General features: G+C 36.7%; 1 protein-coding gene across 1 annotated transcript in view; it reads right to left on the bottom strand.

The window, feature by feature from the left end:
- The window catches only part of COL25A1 (collagen type XXV alpha 1 chain), a 461,350-nt gene that overhangs the window by 96,075 nt on the left and 347,069 nt on the right, over positions 1 to 18,206 (bottom strand). Inside the window, exons 11-12 of the mRNA XM_067735362.1 lie at positions 8,497 to 8,523; positions 5,841 to 5,885 (exon numbers count right to left, since the gene is read on the bottom strand). Of these exons, the coding sequence (XP_067591463.1) occupies positions 5,841 to 5,885; positions 8,497 to 8,523 (72 nt within the window). The remainder of the gene's footprint in view (positions 1 to 5,840; positions 5,886 to 8,496; positions 8,524 to 18,206) is intronic.

The raw sequence follows: 18,206 nt of genomic DNA, 5'->3' as shown, positions 1-18,206 counted from the left end.
TTTGTAGTTCCCAGAGGTTGGGGCTTGGAGGTTTTGGGTAGAGTAGGAATTGACAGAAGGTGACCACTTCAGGAAGGTGACCTTCCCCAAAGGTACAAACTTCGGATTATAAGATGCTAAAGATGTAATGTACAACATGATAACTATAGTTACCATTGTTATATGATGTATATGAAAGTTAAGAGAGTAATCCTAAGAGTTCTCATTATAAGGAGAAACTTTTTTCTTCCATTTCTTTTTATTGTTATCTATATGAGATGGTGAATGTTAACTAAACTTATTGTGGTAGTCATATCACTATATGTGTAAGTCAAACCTTTATGCTATATACCTAAAAATCATACAGTGATATATGCCAATTATATTTCAATAAAACTGGAAAAAAGAGAAATATCCTGTAATAGGAAAGTGATGATGTTTCTTCAAGAAGATAGAAAGCATCCTATTATCATAGTTACCAGAGAAAACACAGTCATGTATTCTTAGAATTCTAATGCACATAGTCACTAACTTCAAAAGGCAGAAAAATTAATAAAAATAATTTAACTCTCAACTTTAATCTGCAAAGTATTAAATTGCTGTAAGACAATTTCCCTAAACTATTAATTAATCTGGAATCAAACATCAATCACTTCATTTACTCGCTATATCTTTTCTTAAAGTCTAAAATTGGAAAGTTATAAATATATTGGGTAATAGATCACTGGGTAAATTTATGCTACCTAGTCAGGATATAATCAGAACTACAACATACTTAAATACTTCAGGAATTTAATTCAGACATTTTAATGATAAAGTCAAAGGTAGCAAAAGAAAAGAGTTCATTTAGTGGTTACAGAAAGTGAATAAGGGATAAAAAATATTGAGTTCATTGTATATAGCTCACTGTATAGACTTGAATCAACAGTTTGACCTTTGGAAGTCTGAGAGCTTCCATTTATCTGTTCTCTATATATACTTACAATAAAAATGCCATTAGAAGTATGCTGTGAGGATTAATGTCAGTGGAGAACTGTGAGACTCATGGATAAGAGATGAAAAGGAACTCTTAATACCATAACTATAAACTAATTAAATTTTAATGTTAGTTAAAAATCATACAGCTATCTGGGATAGATTCAAGATGATACACTAATATCAATATTTTATTTATATTGTATTTTGAAGTTTTAAATATAATAAACTATAGAAAGTATTTGAAAAATACATGAAACAAGATCATGTGATATTTATCTTTTGCTTTGGAAGCAAAACTATGACTCTGGATCCTCAGAAAAATTCTAGCTTGCTTAGACAAAATAATTTGCTTTTAATCCTGAAACTCTTTAACATTAATTTTATGGTAACAGAGACAAGGATGTGAGAGCTGCACAAAGTAGACCTTTAATGTGCCCTATCATTACCCCCAGATCTTTTCTCCTATGGCATTTGCACAGTGCTGGGCACCGCTTGCTATTCAAATATATTGTCATAATGATGATTTATTCTTATGTATGCCAATTAAAGTGAAAATGTGAAAAGAGTAGGAAAAAAGCAGTGTTCTAATAACACCTATTAAGAGTTGATATATAGATATATAGATATACCTATATATATTTAAATATATATAATATATAAATATATATACAAACACAAATTATATACATAATACATATATAAATATATAGAGAAAATATAGAGAAAATTACAGACAGCAATTTATTTTGTCAAAGGTTCTTTAGTCTAAAAAAATGCTTCTACCACAAAAAAATTTTAAAGCCCACTTCTCCAGTATCTAAGTAGGGTTTAATTGACAAATATTCAGATATACATCTCTTCATATATGCATGTGTGTGTGTGTGTGTGTGTGAGAGAGAAAGAGAGAGAGAGAGAGAGAGAGAGAGAGAATGAATGAAGGGGCACAAATAAAATGTTTATAATATCTCCGAACCAACAAGGTCTGTTCATGAGAATTACAGAAATTTTTGTGCCCAGTGCAATTAGCCAGAAGCAAAGAAGGCAACAGTTTACTTTTTTAGGTGAGACCTAGCATTACATTTACCCTAACTGCTTTGGCTATTGGGAGGAAGTCCAAATTATGGAAAAAACTGCTTTCAGAACTGGAGACAGACGATGCTAGAAGCTGGTTGAATTGGAAAAGAGACTTGGGTGACTTTTTGTGGATGCACATGATCTCTTAGAGACTTAGAAATAAATTAGTACAGCCCCTTCTCTCATTCTGCAAATGGAGCCGCCTGGAGCCTAGAGAGGAAGAGGAACTTTCAAAGTGGAAGAGCACAGACTATCTCAACTCCAGGTCAGCGCTCCTACACGACCTCACACCGGTGACTGAGCTTTCGAAATAATGTGAGATGTGTCTTCCTCTTTCTCTTTCCCTTATCTATAGTATTTGTATTCCAACTACTGGGAATGGGGTGCATCAATGGAGAAAGAGTCAGGGGAGACAGAAATATTTTATCTTCATGTGTGACTTTGCATCTTCATTTTCTTCCCATCATAAATTCAACTGGCTTCACTTCCTTCTTGAGGGTAAGCCTAGGGCTCATTTGTTGAAATTCTTGAAGTGTGATACTACTACAGATACTTGATAATATTTATTGAGCCTCTCCTACATTATGTTCACTTAGATACATTATCTAGTTAATACTGCAAAGTCTATATTAATATGTTACACTGGAGCCTTAGAAACATTTAAGTAACCTGCCCAAAGAAGGACAAGGACTTGAAGCCTTCTCTCTCGGACTGCAAGGACCACATACCACACCACCTCCCACTTTTCAGAGAAGGGTGCTTAGTAGCTCTTGATAGATTGTGATGCCAGAAGGGGCTAGATTGGAGTTGAATGCCACGTTACTGCTTATGTGAGTCTTTTTTCCCAGTACGATCTGAAGAACTGGAGGACCATTACACAAATAAGAAATATTCAGATTAGCAATCAAGTTGACCAAAATTTAAAGAAAAATAATGTAAAACAAAATGTCATCATCAAGTTATTGGCCAAAGTCAATCACCAATTTTGTCAATCTGAATGGATGGGAAATATTTTAGGGGTAGACTAACAAAATATTTGCTTAAACCAGTTTCTTTGTTTTTACAAGAGAGAAATCTTTTGATTTTCTAGTTGTTATGTGCCATGTTCCTGATGGTTTAGAAATCATATTGATCCTTAACCATTACTTGAAAATGATCTTCTAAGCATCAAAAGTACTTCTTTGGAAAAAGTGAAATTGTGATGTGCAAAAAATTTTTTTTCTTAAGACAGTTTAAGGACATCGAGGTGCTTTAAAAAATGATTAATGTCATTGTAAGCTCTCTTTCTGGAAAATAAATTCTAGAGAACCAAGATACATTTCATAGCTTTAAGTATAGAATTATTACTCCACTTTCAACTTTGTTTTTACTGTCTAAATGATCTGCTTTTTCAGTGGACTCATGTTTTTGCACCTTATTTTCCTAAAGATGATGTAACAAGTATTACAAATGTTAGATAATGGCTAGGATTAACACAAAGTTTTAGTTAAGTTCTATGGAGTAGGAAAAAAAATCTTGAACTACACTTTGCTGATACCTTCATAAAAGTATGAAATCATTTAGCTTCCCTAGGTTTTACAGAAAACACTTTAAAAATGCTATAAAGATGTATAACAAGACATAAAACTGCAAATATTAACTGTGTATTTCCTTGAAATATAAGTTAAACTTGGTGAGTAGGACAAGAAAATGTCACATTCCTTTCTCTTGCTAAGGAAATTGCATATTTCCTTTGCAAAAATAAAGAATATGCAGTCTTCATAAGCATATATGTGACAGTTTTAAAGTTGTTTTGTTTCAGGCTAAAGGTTTCTATGAATTTTCACGATTGTCTCAAAGTTGGAAAAAGAAAAGAAACAAAGAGAAAGCAAAACATTAACCTTAGGCATACAAGTTTTGTTTTTCACCAAATGTTAAAAACAGCATTTATGTTATATGCATATTTTGTCCTTTCTAAATATTATCTTGAGTTACACAATTTTCAAATTCTTCATAGAATGAATACACTTTCAAATTTTTGCTTATGTTTCCCTCTGTAAGCTGCAATATTCTAAATAGAAAGTTAATCTTCTGTCTTTACCAGGATTTGTGAAGCAAATGGATATACATTTTACCAAGTGGAAAATAAGGCTGTGACATGGGCATTTAACTACTGATGAGAGCCCATATTTGATTTGGGGACCACAGGCTACCATAAGATTTGGTTGACAGCACTAATTTCACTTGGGAATCGAGAAATTCTGGAAAAAGAGAGTCTCTTAAAACATAGGTCAAGGGACTTCCCTGGTGGCGCAGTGGTTAAGAATCCACCTGCCAATGCAGGGGACACAGGGTTCGAGCCCTGGTCTAGGAAGATCCCACATGCTGCAGAACAACAAAGCCTGTGTGCCACAACTACTAAGCCTGTGCTCTAGAGCCCGCGAGCCACAACTACTGAGCCTGCGCGCCTAGAACCTGTGCTCCACCACAAGAGAAGTCACCGCAATGAGAAGCCCTCGCACCGCAACAAAGAGTAGCCGCCGCTCGCCGCAACTAGAGAAAGCCTGCGGGCAGCAACGAAGACCCAATGCAGCCAAAAATAAATAAAAATTAAAAAAACCAAAAACGTAGGTCAATCAAATTTCCAGAATTTCACTAAAATGAGATGAAGGAGATGTTTAATAGTAATATCAAACATGGTCATAAGGGCTTTATGTCTATTTCCTCATTAAGCCTCACATTTACCTTATTAGGTAGGAATTGCTACTGTCTCCCTTTTACAAATGAGGAAACTGAGGCCAGAGAATTCAAGGACTTTGCCAAAATTCACACAGTCTCTAAGTGGCAGACCCATGTTCTTAGCCACTCAGTAGGTTTTAAATTGTTATTGTTTATGTCTCATTGGAGAAGAAAATGCGGACAACATGGGAGAGGTCACAAGGAAGTCTGTAAGGGTTGGGCTCCTTATGATTTCAGAACTCAATTCAGAGTGCATGGATTTAAAGTCCTCTGGGAAGACAAGCTGATGAGTCCCAGGATTTCAAAGGGCCAGTCCCAAAGCTCTGAGGGAGACAGGAAAGTCCCTAGCTCAGCTCTTTGGCTCCTGGTAGATGGGCCCAGATAGCGGCTTTGGTAGCCACCACAATGGCTTTCCTGGTCTCTGTAGAGGTTCCAGATTGAAGAGAAACTCAGCAGTGTTGAGGAGCACAGGATATCAGGTCCACCTGTGGGATACAGCTAGATGCTTTGTCCAGCTGCAAGTATGTTGCAGGAATAAATGTACACAGGCACATAGATATGTCTATGTAGAGCTGTGGGTTCCTTTTTCCTTACATTTTTCCCCTTCATTATTAACAGTACAATAAAGAGCTTAGCAAGGCTAACTCCTAATTTTGCTTAACAGTAAAAACAGCTTGCTTCTGAATTCACAAGATTCCAATAGGGTCCCTCTGTAGGAATAACTTTTGTTAATGAAAGAAATAATGTCTATTAGCCTGCTATAACAAGAATAAACCAGAGTGCATTTTATCACAATTAATGTTAAACACAGCATGTTTTGTACTCCAAATATATTTATGAGAAACATAGAGTTGTGTCTCATACATATCAAAATAAAATAAAATAAAAATAAAAGAGTTTCTGGCTATTTAGTGCACTAGTTTAAAAATTAAACTAATTTGATCATTTGCCCCATAATATTCCTATATTTCAAAAGTATATGTAATCTTTTTATGAGCACATAAACTTATGACCAACATTACTGACTAGAAAAACTTTGTGATTTTAATCCTCCCCAAATGATCAAAAGTAGTATATTCTATAGAACTCACCTTTTGCCCATTCATCCCTGGAATTCCGGGTGCTCCAACAGAACCCTAAGGAGACACATGATTGAAATAAATCGATATCATAATCACAAAGTATTTCAATTCTAAATTTATATTGTATTAGATATGTCAGCCATAACTTTACCTTGATAAAAACATGTCTGGGAGGCTGTTTTTCAGATCTTATCTACTGTGTTCAAATATACAATAATGTAAACAGATTCATCAAGCTTTTCCAAAAACCATTAAGTTAAATTTAACCACGTTTGTAAATATCTACTTAATGCTAATAAGATTTTAAAGAAATTCACATCATAAATTGAGTTTTAGAGCTATCAGAAGGCCACATAGCTCTAAATTTGGGTGCTTTTAATAAACATGGCATGGACATATATACACTACCAAATGTAAAATAGATAGCTAGTGGGAAGCAGCTGCATAGCACAGGGAGATCAGCTCGGTGCTTTGTGACCACCTAGAGGGGTGGGATAGGGAGGGTGGGAGGGAGGGAGACACAAGAGGGAGGGGATATGGGGATATAAGTATGCATATAGCTGATTCACTTTGCTATACAGCATAAACTAACACACCATTGTAAAGCAATTATACGTCAATAAAGATGTTATAAATAAATAAATAAATATGTAAACACACACACACACACGCACACGCACACACACACACAAAAGAATTAAACTTGCCCGGGGCTTCACTGGTGGCGCAGTGGATAAGACTCTGCGCTTCCAATGCAGGGAGACCGGCTTTGATCCCAGGTCAGGGAACTAGATCCCATATGCATGCTGCAACTATGAGTTTGCATGCTGCAACTAAGGAGCCTGCCTTTCACAACCAAGGAGCCCTGGAGCCACAACTAAGGAGCCCACCTGCTGCAGCTAAGACCTAGCGCAACCAAATAAATAAATATTTTTTAAAAAAGAATTAAATATGCTTAGTTTCATCTGGAAAAAGCCTAGCAGTAGCAGTAACTCCTGAATTTCATGAAATTAAATAACATAAAATGAAAGGTAATTAAAATAACACCCACTTGCTCCACAGTTAGACAAATAAGGGACCCATGTTGTAAACTCAAATTTGTTGTATTTGAAAGCATTTCCCTGAGACTCTCAGGGAGTGTGTTTAAACCACATGAGTGTGAATACATCTTTCAAAGTAGACTAGAAAGGATGTTGCAAATGGTAAACACCAGCTAGGAACAACACAACTTCTACACATAAAATATTATCCTAAGTGTGTGTGTGTGTGTGTGTGTGTGTGTGTGTGTATGTGCACACACACTTGGAAGTGTGCACACATGCACTGGGGTGATTACAATGATTGGACATAGGTAGTTGAACTAGGAATCAGAAAGCTAATTACTACCTGAGAAAATCTGACATTTAACTGGATAAAGAAACATTAACAAATGTTTTCAAATAGTGATTTCCCTTCACACACCTTCCTTTGAGGCTCTGTAGAAACCATTTTTAAATAGGATGTGCTTATTTTTTGTTTAGCACTAGAAAAACAGATTTTTCTTAGTAGCTATATAATATTAAATTTCTTTAAGAATAATGGAAAAAAATTAAAATAGTAATTATAAATCTAAAACTGCTCTAAAAAATAAAGTTTATTAAAAATATAGTCATTACATGCAAAACAAATTGAGATAGCAAGTTCCTTAGTGCTTTCTTCGTGATTATTTTGAGTGGCTCATTAAAGGACTTCCCGAAGCCTGAGGCAGTAATTTCATCCTGGTCGCATGTGGATTAGGGTAGCTTTACAATTTCACACCATACTTAATAGAGACATTATTGCTAAGGACAAATTGTTCCTATACACAAGTTGTCTCACAACGCATTGGCTTTTACTTGGTTTGTGGGATTATGTTTCAACAGATGCCACATGCCCAAGCTTGGGGGATAAAACATCTCTAACTTTGATGGATTCCAAAGATAAAGAATAATCACTTTTCCACCTGTTGTAATACAATTATTTTCTTTAGTTTTCTGCAGGTTAAATATCCTTTTTTGTCATCTTTATGGGGTGGGAGGTGTGATGGGGAATGGGGACTTAGTGATATTTTATTGGCAAAGGGCCGTCTACCTGCTACTGATGTATTGATGTAATTTTAGAAGTGCTAGACTTTCTCCATCAGAACGTAAAGGGTCAATTCTGACAGCTCTGGATAACATTGAAATGACAGTCAGGAAGCCAGTTTTTGGGCTACCTCAGCAAAGGAAGACACTAGTGGACCACTTAAATATAGCCACCAAGCAACAAGAATATCCTTTGTTCTGGTCTAACAGTCATTTAACAATCACATATTTGTGCAAGACCATGCAGTTAATTTGCAATGCCTTATGACCCTTCACAGTCTAAGTTTTCTCATGATGTTTTACAAGGATTTGAATTAAAACCTCAATAACCTACAAGTTTGGCAAACAGCTTAAAAAGAGTCTGCTCTGGATTTATTGACTTTTCTATAATGGAGTCGATTAGAAATCGAATGGCTAACATTACATGACTGTATTTTTAGAAAGCAGAATGCACAAACCAGACTGCTTTGGCATGACTTACAGTAGCTAATTCCATTCACTTCTCTGACTAGCCATTAGGCGATGGGAGTATAATTACCTTCACAGTATTATTTATACTCTACCTTTTGTCCTGGAGACCCCAGAGGACCCTAGGAAAAGAAAAACAATTCAATAAACATAATATTGCAACCATTTAAACTTAAATGACTGATTAAAACTGTCCTATTCTGTAAGGTTCTATTGATATTTGTCATGCTGAAATATGGTGATGTTTTGTACATCAAGGAAAATGAAAATTTTCGGTTGGAAGTGCACAATGGGTCTTTTCTTCTCTCTTGTTCTCTTTTGAAGAACATTAAGCATATGCAGTAGGATTCTGATTTTTTCCTTTAAAAAAAAGGGTCACAACATTGTAAATCAACTATATTTCAACTAAAACGAAACAGAAAGAATCTTTGCCATTCCAGCGCATCTGTTTCTTCAGATACCTGCAAATCTATCACATCAGTCTCATATAGAAGGCTGGAGATGTTGCTACTAGAAGCACTTAAAATACAACACAGTTCTCAGCACACTGACACGTTCTATGACTTCTGCATCTGCAAAACTTCAGGAAGCAGATTTGCAAAGGAAATCATTGAATGGCATTACAAAGAAACATGTTTTGCTCTATTCTTCCTCTTATGAAATGTGGCCAACTGACCTGCCCAAAAACTTGTTTACAAACTAGGCGATGCCAAGGTCAGTTGTGGCATGTAGTGTGCACCAGAAAAGGGAACAAAAGATGCTGTCAGCTGTTGCATAAACTGTGACACTGGGGCAGGGGAGGAGAGGAGAAGAAATATATTTAGGAAGACGAATGGGAATATTTACATATAAAATGGAAATGTGGCAGTTCTGAGATTTAGCAATTTTTTGACCACAAAGTCAGTGTTGGAATTCTGTTGGCTTTATTTAGAGTGAGGCATGCTTTGGGGAGGGTAGAAAAGAGCACAAAGAGAGCTGTAATTCTGACTTTTGATGTCTCTTTTTAAATAAAAATATTAAGCACTTTTCTTCCAATTCTTTCAAAAATACTTTTAATTTCAGTATATTTTAACAAAGTTATAGGTACTCTATCATTCCATGTAAAAAGCTCTTTATTCCATTACATTAAACTAATGGCTAGCTTATTTTTAATGTGTGACATTTCAGTTAATCAGCATCTTACATTCAGACTATAACATAAAAAAAGGACTAGAGTAATCAGAGGAAGAATTGGTCATGCATAATTTTTTAATTAAAAATACACAACGTTTAGGAACATTCAGAGAATCTGTTCCTCATAAATTATTTTGTAATCCTCACAGGAAGACTAACAATTTCCTCATATAATCAGCTTTAGGTTACTGAAAGTGCACTGTGCAATATCACCTTTATAGATTCCTTTTTTAAAATGTAGGATGTAGTTTTATTGACTCAGTGACACTGAAGGCAAGGACATCGAATGTTAGACATATGAAAAAATTAATACTGGCCTACAAGCCTAGGAACTGCAAGAAAGTGAATTCTTTTCTTTTTCCCTTTTTATTACAAAAAATTTAAAACATAATAAAGAGTAGGGAGAGTAATATAATGTACACCCATGTATCCATCACTTATATGTAACAATTGTTAAGATTTTGCCATATATATTCCTTTTCAATTTACTCAACCTTCTTAATGAGCTTGTTATCTCATCTATCTGTGTGGTCTGACCTTTTCTCCGCTTATCTCACTCCTTCAATTTAAAATTCTCCCCGTCTTAGATTTTGCAGAGAACACAGAGGCTGTCAGGCATAAATTCCCCCAACATCATGTCTCTCATCAACTCAAACCCATGTGGCCCTCCTTACTATATCAGAGGAGGAAGATGCTCTCCTCCCACTGGGCAAATGCATCCAGTAGACTCTGGAATCCATCCTTGCCTTCGCCCTCAGGGCTCTTTCTCAATCAATTATCCCTGCATCTGTACCAGAGCCTCCCACTCTGCACCGGTTCCTTCCCCTTAGCACATAAACATGTGTAATCATTTCCTTACTTGGGTAAATTGTTTGGGAAGTGAATGTTAATGCTAAGTAAAGGCAGAATTTGGAAGCTGTAGTGATAGGAGATCTGAGAGTGAAGAAAAGACTTGGGTTTTATCATTGCCTATGATTCCATTTTTCCTAGTGTCTCCAGAGTATTCCACTTTTTAAAATGTTGATGTTAGAGAGGAAATCATATAACAAAAAGTACATTAATTCAATGTTTAGACTGAGAATGTATATGTTCAATGCAAACAGGTTTGTTTCCCACTATAAACCGAACTGCCACTTGAAAAAGTATTGTTCACTAAAATTGGGCATTTCATTACATTGATATATAACCCTGGAAGGGAATATTTCAGATTAAAATAAGAGCAAATTTTAAACCAAATGTTTTAACTAGAGATGAACATATCTGGTATTTTCTAATCTGGTCTTTGCTGCATGATCACAGTAAGTCAGAGATTTAGAAAGATTACTCACAACTCTGAAATCTATGAAATTATATTAGTTGTATATTTTAACACAATAGTTAATAAAAGTCAAAGGATGGCTATAAAAAATAAATATATTATTTTTCTCACTGTTAGAAAACTACGGCCATTTTTGCTAAACTCCAAAAATAAAAGCAGTTTTAAAGACAATATTAATTTTGAATTGTGAATACATATCTTATAAATTTTCATAACTATGTTGCCAAGGATATATCCTCAGCTACCAAAAATGTGCATATACTCCTTTGATCTCGCTGGCAGGAAACATGGTAACAAGCCAAAGATAGTGTCATTGTTTTAGAGAGGAACTGGGAAAAAGCAATGTTGAATATAAGGCACAGACATACATTCGAGTAAGTACACACACACACAAATAGCTATTTTGATCAATATTTTGCTCATGTATATATTTTTTGAGCATTCTCTGATTAATAATCCCATTATATATCTGTGACATTGTGGTCATAAATTTAAGCTTACAAATGAAAGCTTCACTGATCAAAAATTGATTTTGAAGTTAGGGTATGCTACTACCAGTTGGTTAAGATGTCTACATTTGAGTACTTTTGTAGTTTCTAGTACAAATACAAATTTATAAAGGAATGGGTAAATGTCATAGAACCACTGACTGACTTATCTAATCTTTCTTAAACTTACTTATATTCTCAGCCTGAATAATGACTTGGATGAAGAATGTCATATATTCATTATTCACTTGTCAAGCTAGTGTATCTTATTATTCCTAAAATTAAAACTAGTTGTTCTAGTATTCTAAGATTTCTAAAATAATTCCATTATTGTTATCCCCATGTCTTAAAAAGTTTGAATCAAATAGTCTTCCAAACCAAAGAGTCAATCTTTTTAGTCCATTTTTATCAATCAATGAATTGCTCCTTTCTTAGGTATTTTCTTGGCGGGCACTTTTATATTTGCATATACTTTGCAGACGACCAATTAAGATGAGAATAATCTGGTCTCTTTTATTTTCTGTAATCATTTCTTTGTATATGTCTCAAGATTGGAAACTGTGTAATATACAGAATCTTCACATGTTAAACTATATTTCTTTAAGTTTAACTCCAGAAGCGTTAAACTATAATTTAAACCTTAAAATGTACTCATTTCAGTATAGGCTCTGGGTGATGTAGAATGTATTAACTTTTTTCATTAAAGGATTTCGCACAATGGACATAACCTTATTCAAAAGATAAGAACCAAATGAGCCCCCGACAAGTTCTAAGTGTGGAGTAACGACCTCACTTATCTGCAGATAAATGTTTACACCTAATTTTCATGGTCTTTCAGAAAAGACTATGGAGAGCTATGAAAACTTAAAAGTTCTAAACAGGTAGGAAATTACACAGGGCACTGATTTTCTTTCCTGTTTTCCCCACTCCCACTAGATTCCATTTTTAAAGATTATGGAAAATATGTAGAATATGGCAGTCAAGTAAGTTAAAGAAATACCATAGTTCCCATTTGGTGATTGCCTTTACTAAAGGCGCGTTACTCGGGCCTGAGAGTGATCGTTTATTCCTCCGCCTCCGGGTGCACCAGATACTATACTTACTCAGGAACATTCTCCAGTCTGTCCTCTTCTTCAGCTGCATTACCATGCTCTTATTCAACCGGCTTCTCTCTCACCTAAGCTACTGTGACACGCATCTAAAAGCCACTGTGTTTTCAGTCTTCTTCAACCCTTTCTACACAGTGCTGCCCGAGGGAGCTTTCTAAAAGGCTTACAGGTTTCTACCTTGCCTCAGCTGAAAAATCCTTCCATGGCTTTCCATGGATTTTGAGAGAAAAGTTCAAGCTTTTGTAACAGTTGTAGTTTGCCACATAAGCCATGCTTCCTCATCTCTACACCTCTGCACCTCTGGTTGTCTGGTCCTTTAATGGGCTTCTTCTCTCTGGTCCTGTCTCTTCCGCTCATTCCATAATTCAGGGCTCAGTGCCTCCACCCTTGGGGCTAGGTCACCTTCTTTTGTTTTCCAAAGCACCCCTATGACAGCACTTCTTTCCCAGAATTTACCAACAATGTTGTGATTGTCAGGTTACTTCTTTCTTCACTCTACATGTCTTTTATCATACACAGAAGCTGGCACAGTAATTGCTCAGTGAATCCTTTTGGGTTCATTCATGAATTCATCCACTTAGCAGTTTTTTGAATGCCCATTGAGTGCGAGGCAATGTTCTAGGCACTAGGGATACAGTAATGAACAAAATTAATAAAAATGCATGCCCTCCTGGACTGCATAGTCTAGTGAATGGAGAAAGACAGTAAAAACATAAACAAGTAAAATATAAAGTTGTGTCAGGGGGTAAGTGTTAAAGCAAATAGGGGGTAGCGATTGGGGGGAGTGGATGTGGAGGCATTTTAACTTGGGGGTCAGTGAAGGCCTAGGATAAAGTGACTCTTGGATAGAGCCCTGAAAGAGGTCAGGCAAGACAGTCATGCACGTAGAAGGAGGAAGAATGTTCCAGGCAAGGGAATAGCAAGTACAGGGCCAAGAGGTGGGCATATGCTCAGTGTGTTCAAAGAACACGGAGGAGGCAATAGGTAGGTAGTAGAAGATGGGGCTCTGGGGAGGAGGGAGATCACATGTGTATGGCCTTGTAGGTGCTTGTAAGCACAATGGTGCTTACTTTGAGTTGATAAAAATTATAGGAATGGGCTGCCCTGGTGGCGCAGTGGTTGAGAGTCCGCCGGTCGATGCAGGGGACACGGGTTCGTGTCCCGGTCCAGGAAACTCCCACATGCCGCGGAGCGGCTGGGCCCGTGAGCCATGGCCACTGAGCCGGCACGACCGGAGCCTGTGCTCCGCAATGGGAGAGGTCACAACAGTGAGAGGCCCGCGTACCGCAAAAAAAAAAAAAAATTATAGCAATGAATGATGAACACAGAGTAAACCAAGTTTTCCCTTATACCTTAGACAATAGTATCTCAAGATAAGAATGACAAGATTTTTCATTCACGTTCACCCAAGTCATTCTAATGCTACTGGCCTATTTTTTTTTTTAATTTTTAAAAATTTTTGGCTGCATTGGGTCTTTGTTGCTGCGTGCGGGCTTTCTCTAGTTGCGGCGAGCGGGGGCTCCTCTTTGTTGTGGTGCACGGGTTTCTCATTGCGGTGGCTTCTCTTGTTGCGGAGCACTGACTCTAGGCATGCGGGCTTCAGTAGTTATGGCACATGGGCTTCAGTAGTTGTGGCACGCGGGCTTGGTTGCTCCACGGCATGTGGGATCTTCCAGACCAGGGATCAAACCTGTGTCCCCTGCATTGGCAGGCGGATTCTTAACCACTGCACCACCAGGGAAGTCCCTGCCCTATTCTTACAGCCTCTAGATTACCTCTAAGTGCAAGAGTGAGTGGAGGAATTCAATTCATGCCTTCTATATTAAAACCGCAAAGCAAAAATCATCTTGATTACATGGTCTCATTGACACGGAGAGTGTCATGGATGTGGATGTAGGTCTAAGGTCTCTAATGCATATCAAAAGCCATCATGCAAACAGTAAGTAGAATTATCAACCCATGTTAATCTTCAAAGCAGGCAGTTAAGAAATGGATGTTTCTATAACCATTATGCATTGGCTGCACTTTCCAGCTTGTAAAAATAACATTTTTAATTAAAAAGTCTTTTGTTTGATAGATCATGGAATGGAAAAAAAATTAATGAATTTTTCTGACTACTAATGTTAGCACAAATTTGATTGAGGTATTAATTACTTAAACAGAATGCAGAGTTTCTAAATGATGTGCTCTAGGATGTCTCTTGGGACGTGTTTTAAGGCAAGTTCTGGTTGCCTGCTATTAGGAAATGATGTTCTGTGTGAGCAGGGGGCGGACATAGTTCCTGTTCTGTCCCTGATGGCTAACAGTAAAATTCAAAGCTCTAAAAGCTGCTGGTCATTTCTGGATGCAAGAATATACAACCAGCTTCTGTAATAAAAAACGCAGGCAACAAAAAAGAGGTGGTCCCTCTGTGAAGGGGAGAATAAAAGCCCCAATCTATTAAGCCATTTAAAATTATTTCCTTTTTGAGTTAAGAATTTTTCCAAGATTTAATAAAAGTTAGGTAAAATGAAGAAAATACTTTTTAAAGTCTGTTCCCACGGGGAAAAATGATAACACGTATAATCTAACTTATTGGAGTCATAAAATGTTAGTATCAGACTTTCTCAAGGGTTTGGTGCAGCAGACTTTAATTATAACCTTTTGAAAGCTACTAACCTGGTCACAAGATCAGAAAATACAACTTGGTTTATAAAGGGTAAGAGGAAATTTGAAATAAATAATGGAAATTTGTCTTACTTAAGAAGGATTCATTTAAGATGTACTTATATAAAATTCCACATTTTCCTTGGATGTTTGATGAGGGAGGGTCAAGAAACATAAACTCTAGCCACTATTATACGTGAGTCTGGAGTATAATTCAAATGATGTTTTACAAGATTCAGACTCCATAGCTTAAGTGTGTGGAAATGCCAAACGAGAAACTTTGGGGAAATGTTTAGAATGTAAGAGAGTGTGCTGATATGTTTTCAGCGTAAAGGCCAATGATTTAGCTGAACTGGGTATGAAGGAACGTAGCACAAACAAGAAAAGAGCAGGACAGAGCTGAGATGGGAGAGCCTCATCTCTTGTTTCAAGTCCTCCATGGACTCTGTCTTCAGTCACATTGAATCATCTTTCCCAAGCAGTTTCCCATTAGCCTTCATGTAAAGGTCTTAATCATTCTTCGAGGCTCAGCAGTCATAACTCACTTCCTTTGTGAACCTTCTCCAATGCACCCAGACAGAGCTTGTTTTTGTCCTCTGTGTTTCTCTAGCACATTTTAACTGGCTGTATTTTAATATATTTACATATTTATCAAATCTACTTGACTAGGCAGCAAATTCTTCGGGCCATATAGTTTACATCCTCAGCACCTACATAGCAGTGCCTAGCAAATAAATCATTATTGACTACATTGAAACAATGAATTCATAAATATGAAAATTATTAAATTCCATTTACCGAATTTCCTCCATTGTTTTGCAACTCTAGCTATCTTACTTCTAATCACTGGAAAGAGTTCTCAGTTTTCTGTTTTTTGGTTTTTTTTCAGATGGCCATCTAAAACTTTTAATCAAATTGAAAAAGATATAAAGCAAAACTTTTCTAGTCGATACAAATAATGATATTTTGAAATAAAATGGTTACATCACAGTAGTACCTAATGGAATCAAAATACTAGGGTGAATCATCCAACATCATCTATTCAGAAGATACACAGACAAGCTCTTCTTATGGGAAGTTAGACATCATTCTATTTTTCTCCTTAAAGTTCTCAGGTTTGAGGCAGTTGTTTCTGTTTAAGTATCTGGGATTTTCTTCTGTTTCAATAATATCATTCCATAATTTCTATTATTTGAAGAAGTTCCTCTAAAACAGGTCTCCTTCAGAGCCTATCAATACGATGACATGTTATTATATTAATTCATGAATATTTGATGAAAAGTTTTAAACGCAGTCATTAATTTTTTAAAAGAATACATTCTTTTTGACTTCTCTACCTCATGTGCTGACTTTTTGGGGAAAACATTAAACCTGGATGATTCGTTTGTTGGTGTTTCCCCAAATCATGAAGCTCTGACCTCTTTATTGGAGGTCTCTTAAACGCTCAGGAAATTAAAGAAGCCATACATTTTTCTCACCACTTGAGGAAACCAGGACCCAAGACTAAATATTGGACATTAACTACCACCAGCAGATGAAAGACAGATCTAGGTATTAGAGAATCTATGCTCTGATTAGGTTCCCAAACAGAGATTCTATCACCTCTTACCAAATATCCAAGGCCTAAATTAGCTCATTCCATCCCTTCTAAATATTTAATAAACTGTTTCTCCTTGCTGCATCCAAAATGGAAATGACCCGTAAAGAAAGAAAAATTAACAGGCTTCCTCTGCCCTCTGTGATTAAGCATAGTTCCCTAGTGTACCATAAAGGAAACAAATTTATGGTTCATGAAGGCCTATCACCCTATACTATGCTCAGTAAAAAATATTTCTACTGAGTAAAGTCCAAGTGCTTTTGCTATTTTAAATCAACAATGCTAAGAAACACTAACTGTTAAAATTTAAATATCCTACGACCAGCAGAAGGAAGACTTAAATTTAGAACTTTAATATGTACTCATCTACTGTCCAGATCTGTTTTCTATCTAGACCAGCCTTACGCAACAGAACTTTCTGGAACAGTGGAAATAGTCTCCATTGCTCAATCCAGTAGGTAGCCAGTAACCACATGTGACTACTGGGCACCTGAAATGTGGCTAGCGCCACTCTTAGAAACTGGATTTTCAATTTTATTTAATTTCAGTTTAAATGGCCACATGTGGCTAGCGGCTACTATACTGGAAAGTGTAGACCTAGCAGATCTACACTGTAAGATGCGTAAGACGACAATCGGGTGAACTGGAGTCTACCCTAGTTCTGCCACAGACTACTCTATGAGCTTGGTCAAGTTATTTGTTCACTCTGATGCTGTTTCTTTATCTGTGAAGTGATTAACTAGAGGATTCCTAAGATTTCTTCTAGATCATTTACACTCTAGTTAAAAAACTGTCATAGAGTGTGACTAAAAATCGCTGCAGTTACTTTCCCTCATGAAAATCAGTCCTTTAGTTACACCATGCGTATTCATGAACACACATATACTTCAAATTATCTATAATACATGAATGAATATATGAAGATGCAAAAGAAAAAGTAGTTTCCTGTTGGACTTAGCCTGCTTAATCCTACTCCTGGCATGCGATGATACTGGATGAGAGAAAAATATAAACAGGATTTCCTTGCATTAGCACCTGATTTATCGATTCACTGATTCATATTATTCAGTCATTCAGGTTATTGAATACACTAAGCACCGACACAATTATTTTGTGATGTGATAAATGCTGTGGAGGAGGGGAGAAGGCAGCTTCTAACAGCCTGGGGGAGTGTGAATGTCTGTGAATGAGGAAGTGTGTGTGAAGTTTTCTCGAAGGAGATGACCGGAGCAGAAGTCTATTTTTTTGAGTCCATTCAGACACATGGCCCCAGTACTGCCCTTAGCCCTGGGCAAGAGGGCTCCTGTGTCAGGATCCACACTTTAGAGATCCCTTCTGGCTGCACACCTCCTCCTGTGGTAGCCCACCTCCTGAACTTAGACTGTACTTTGGGTTCCTGGGACCTTGGGATTCTCTGCCCCAATGACTGGAGCTCCCGTCAAGGACTGTGAATTGTCTCTCTCCCAGGTCTGTT

The sequence above is a fragment of the Pseudorca crassidens genome, chromosome 4 (genome assembly GCF_039906515.1).
Source record: "Pseudorca crassidens isolate mPseCra1 chromosome 4, mPseCra1.hap1, whole genome shotgun sequence".
In the NCBI taxonomy this organism is placed as follows: domain Eukaryota; kingdom Metazoa; phylum Chordata; class Mammalia; order Artiodactyla; family Delphinidae; genus Pseudorca; species Pseudorca crassidens.
This window is presented reverse-complemented; position numbering and strand designations above follow the sequence as displayed.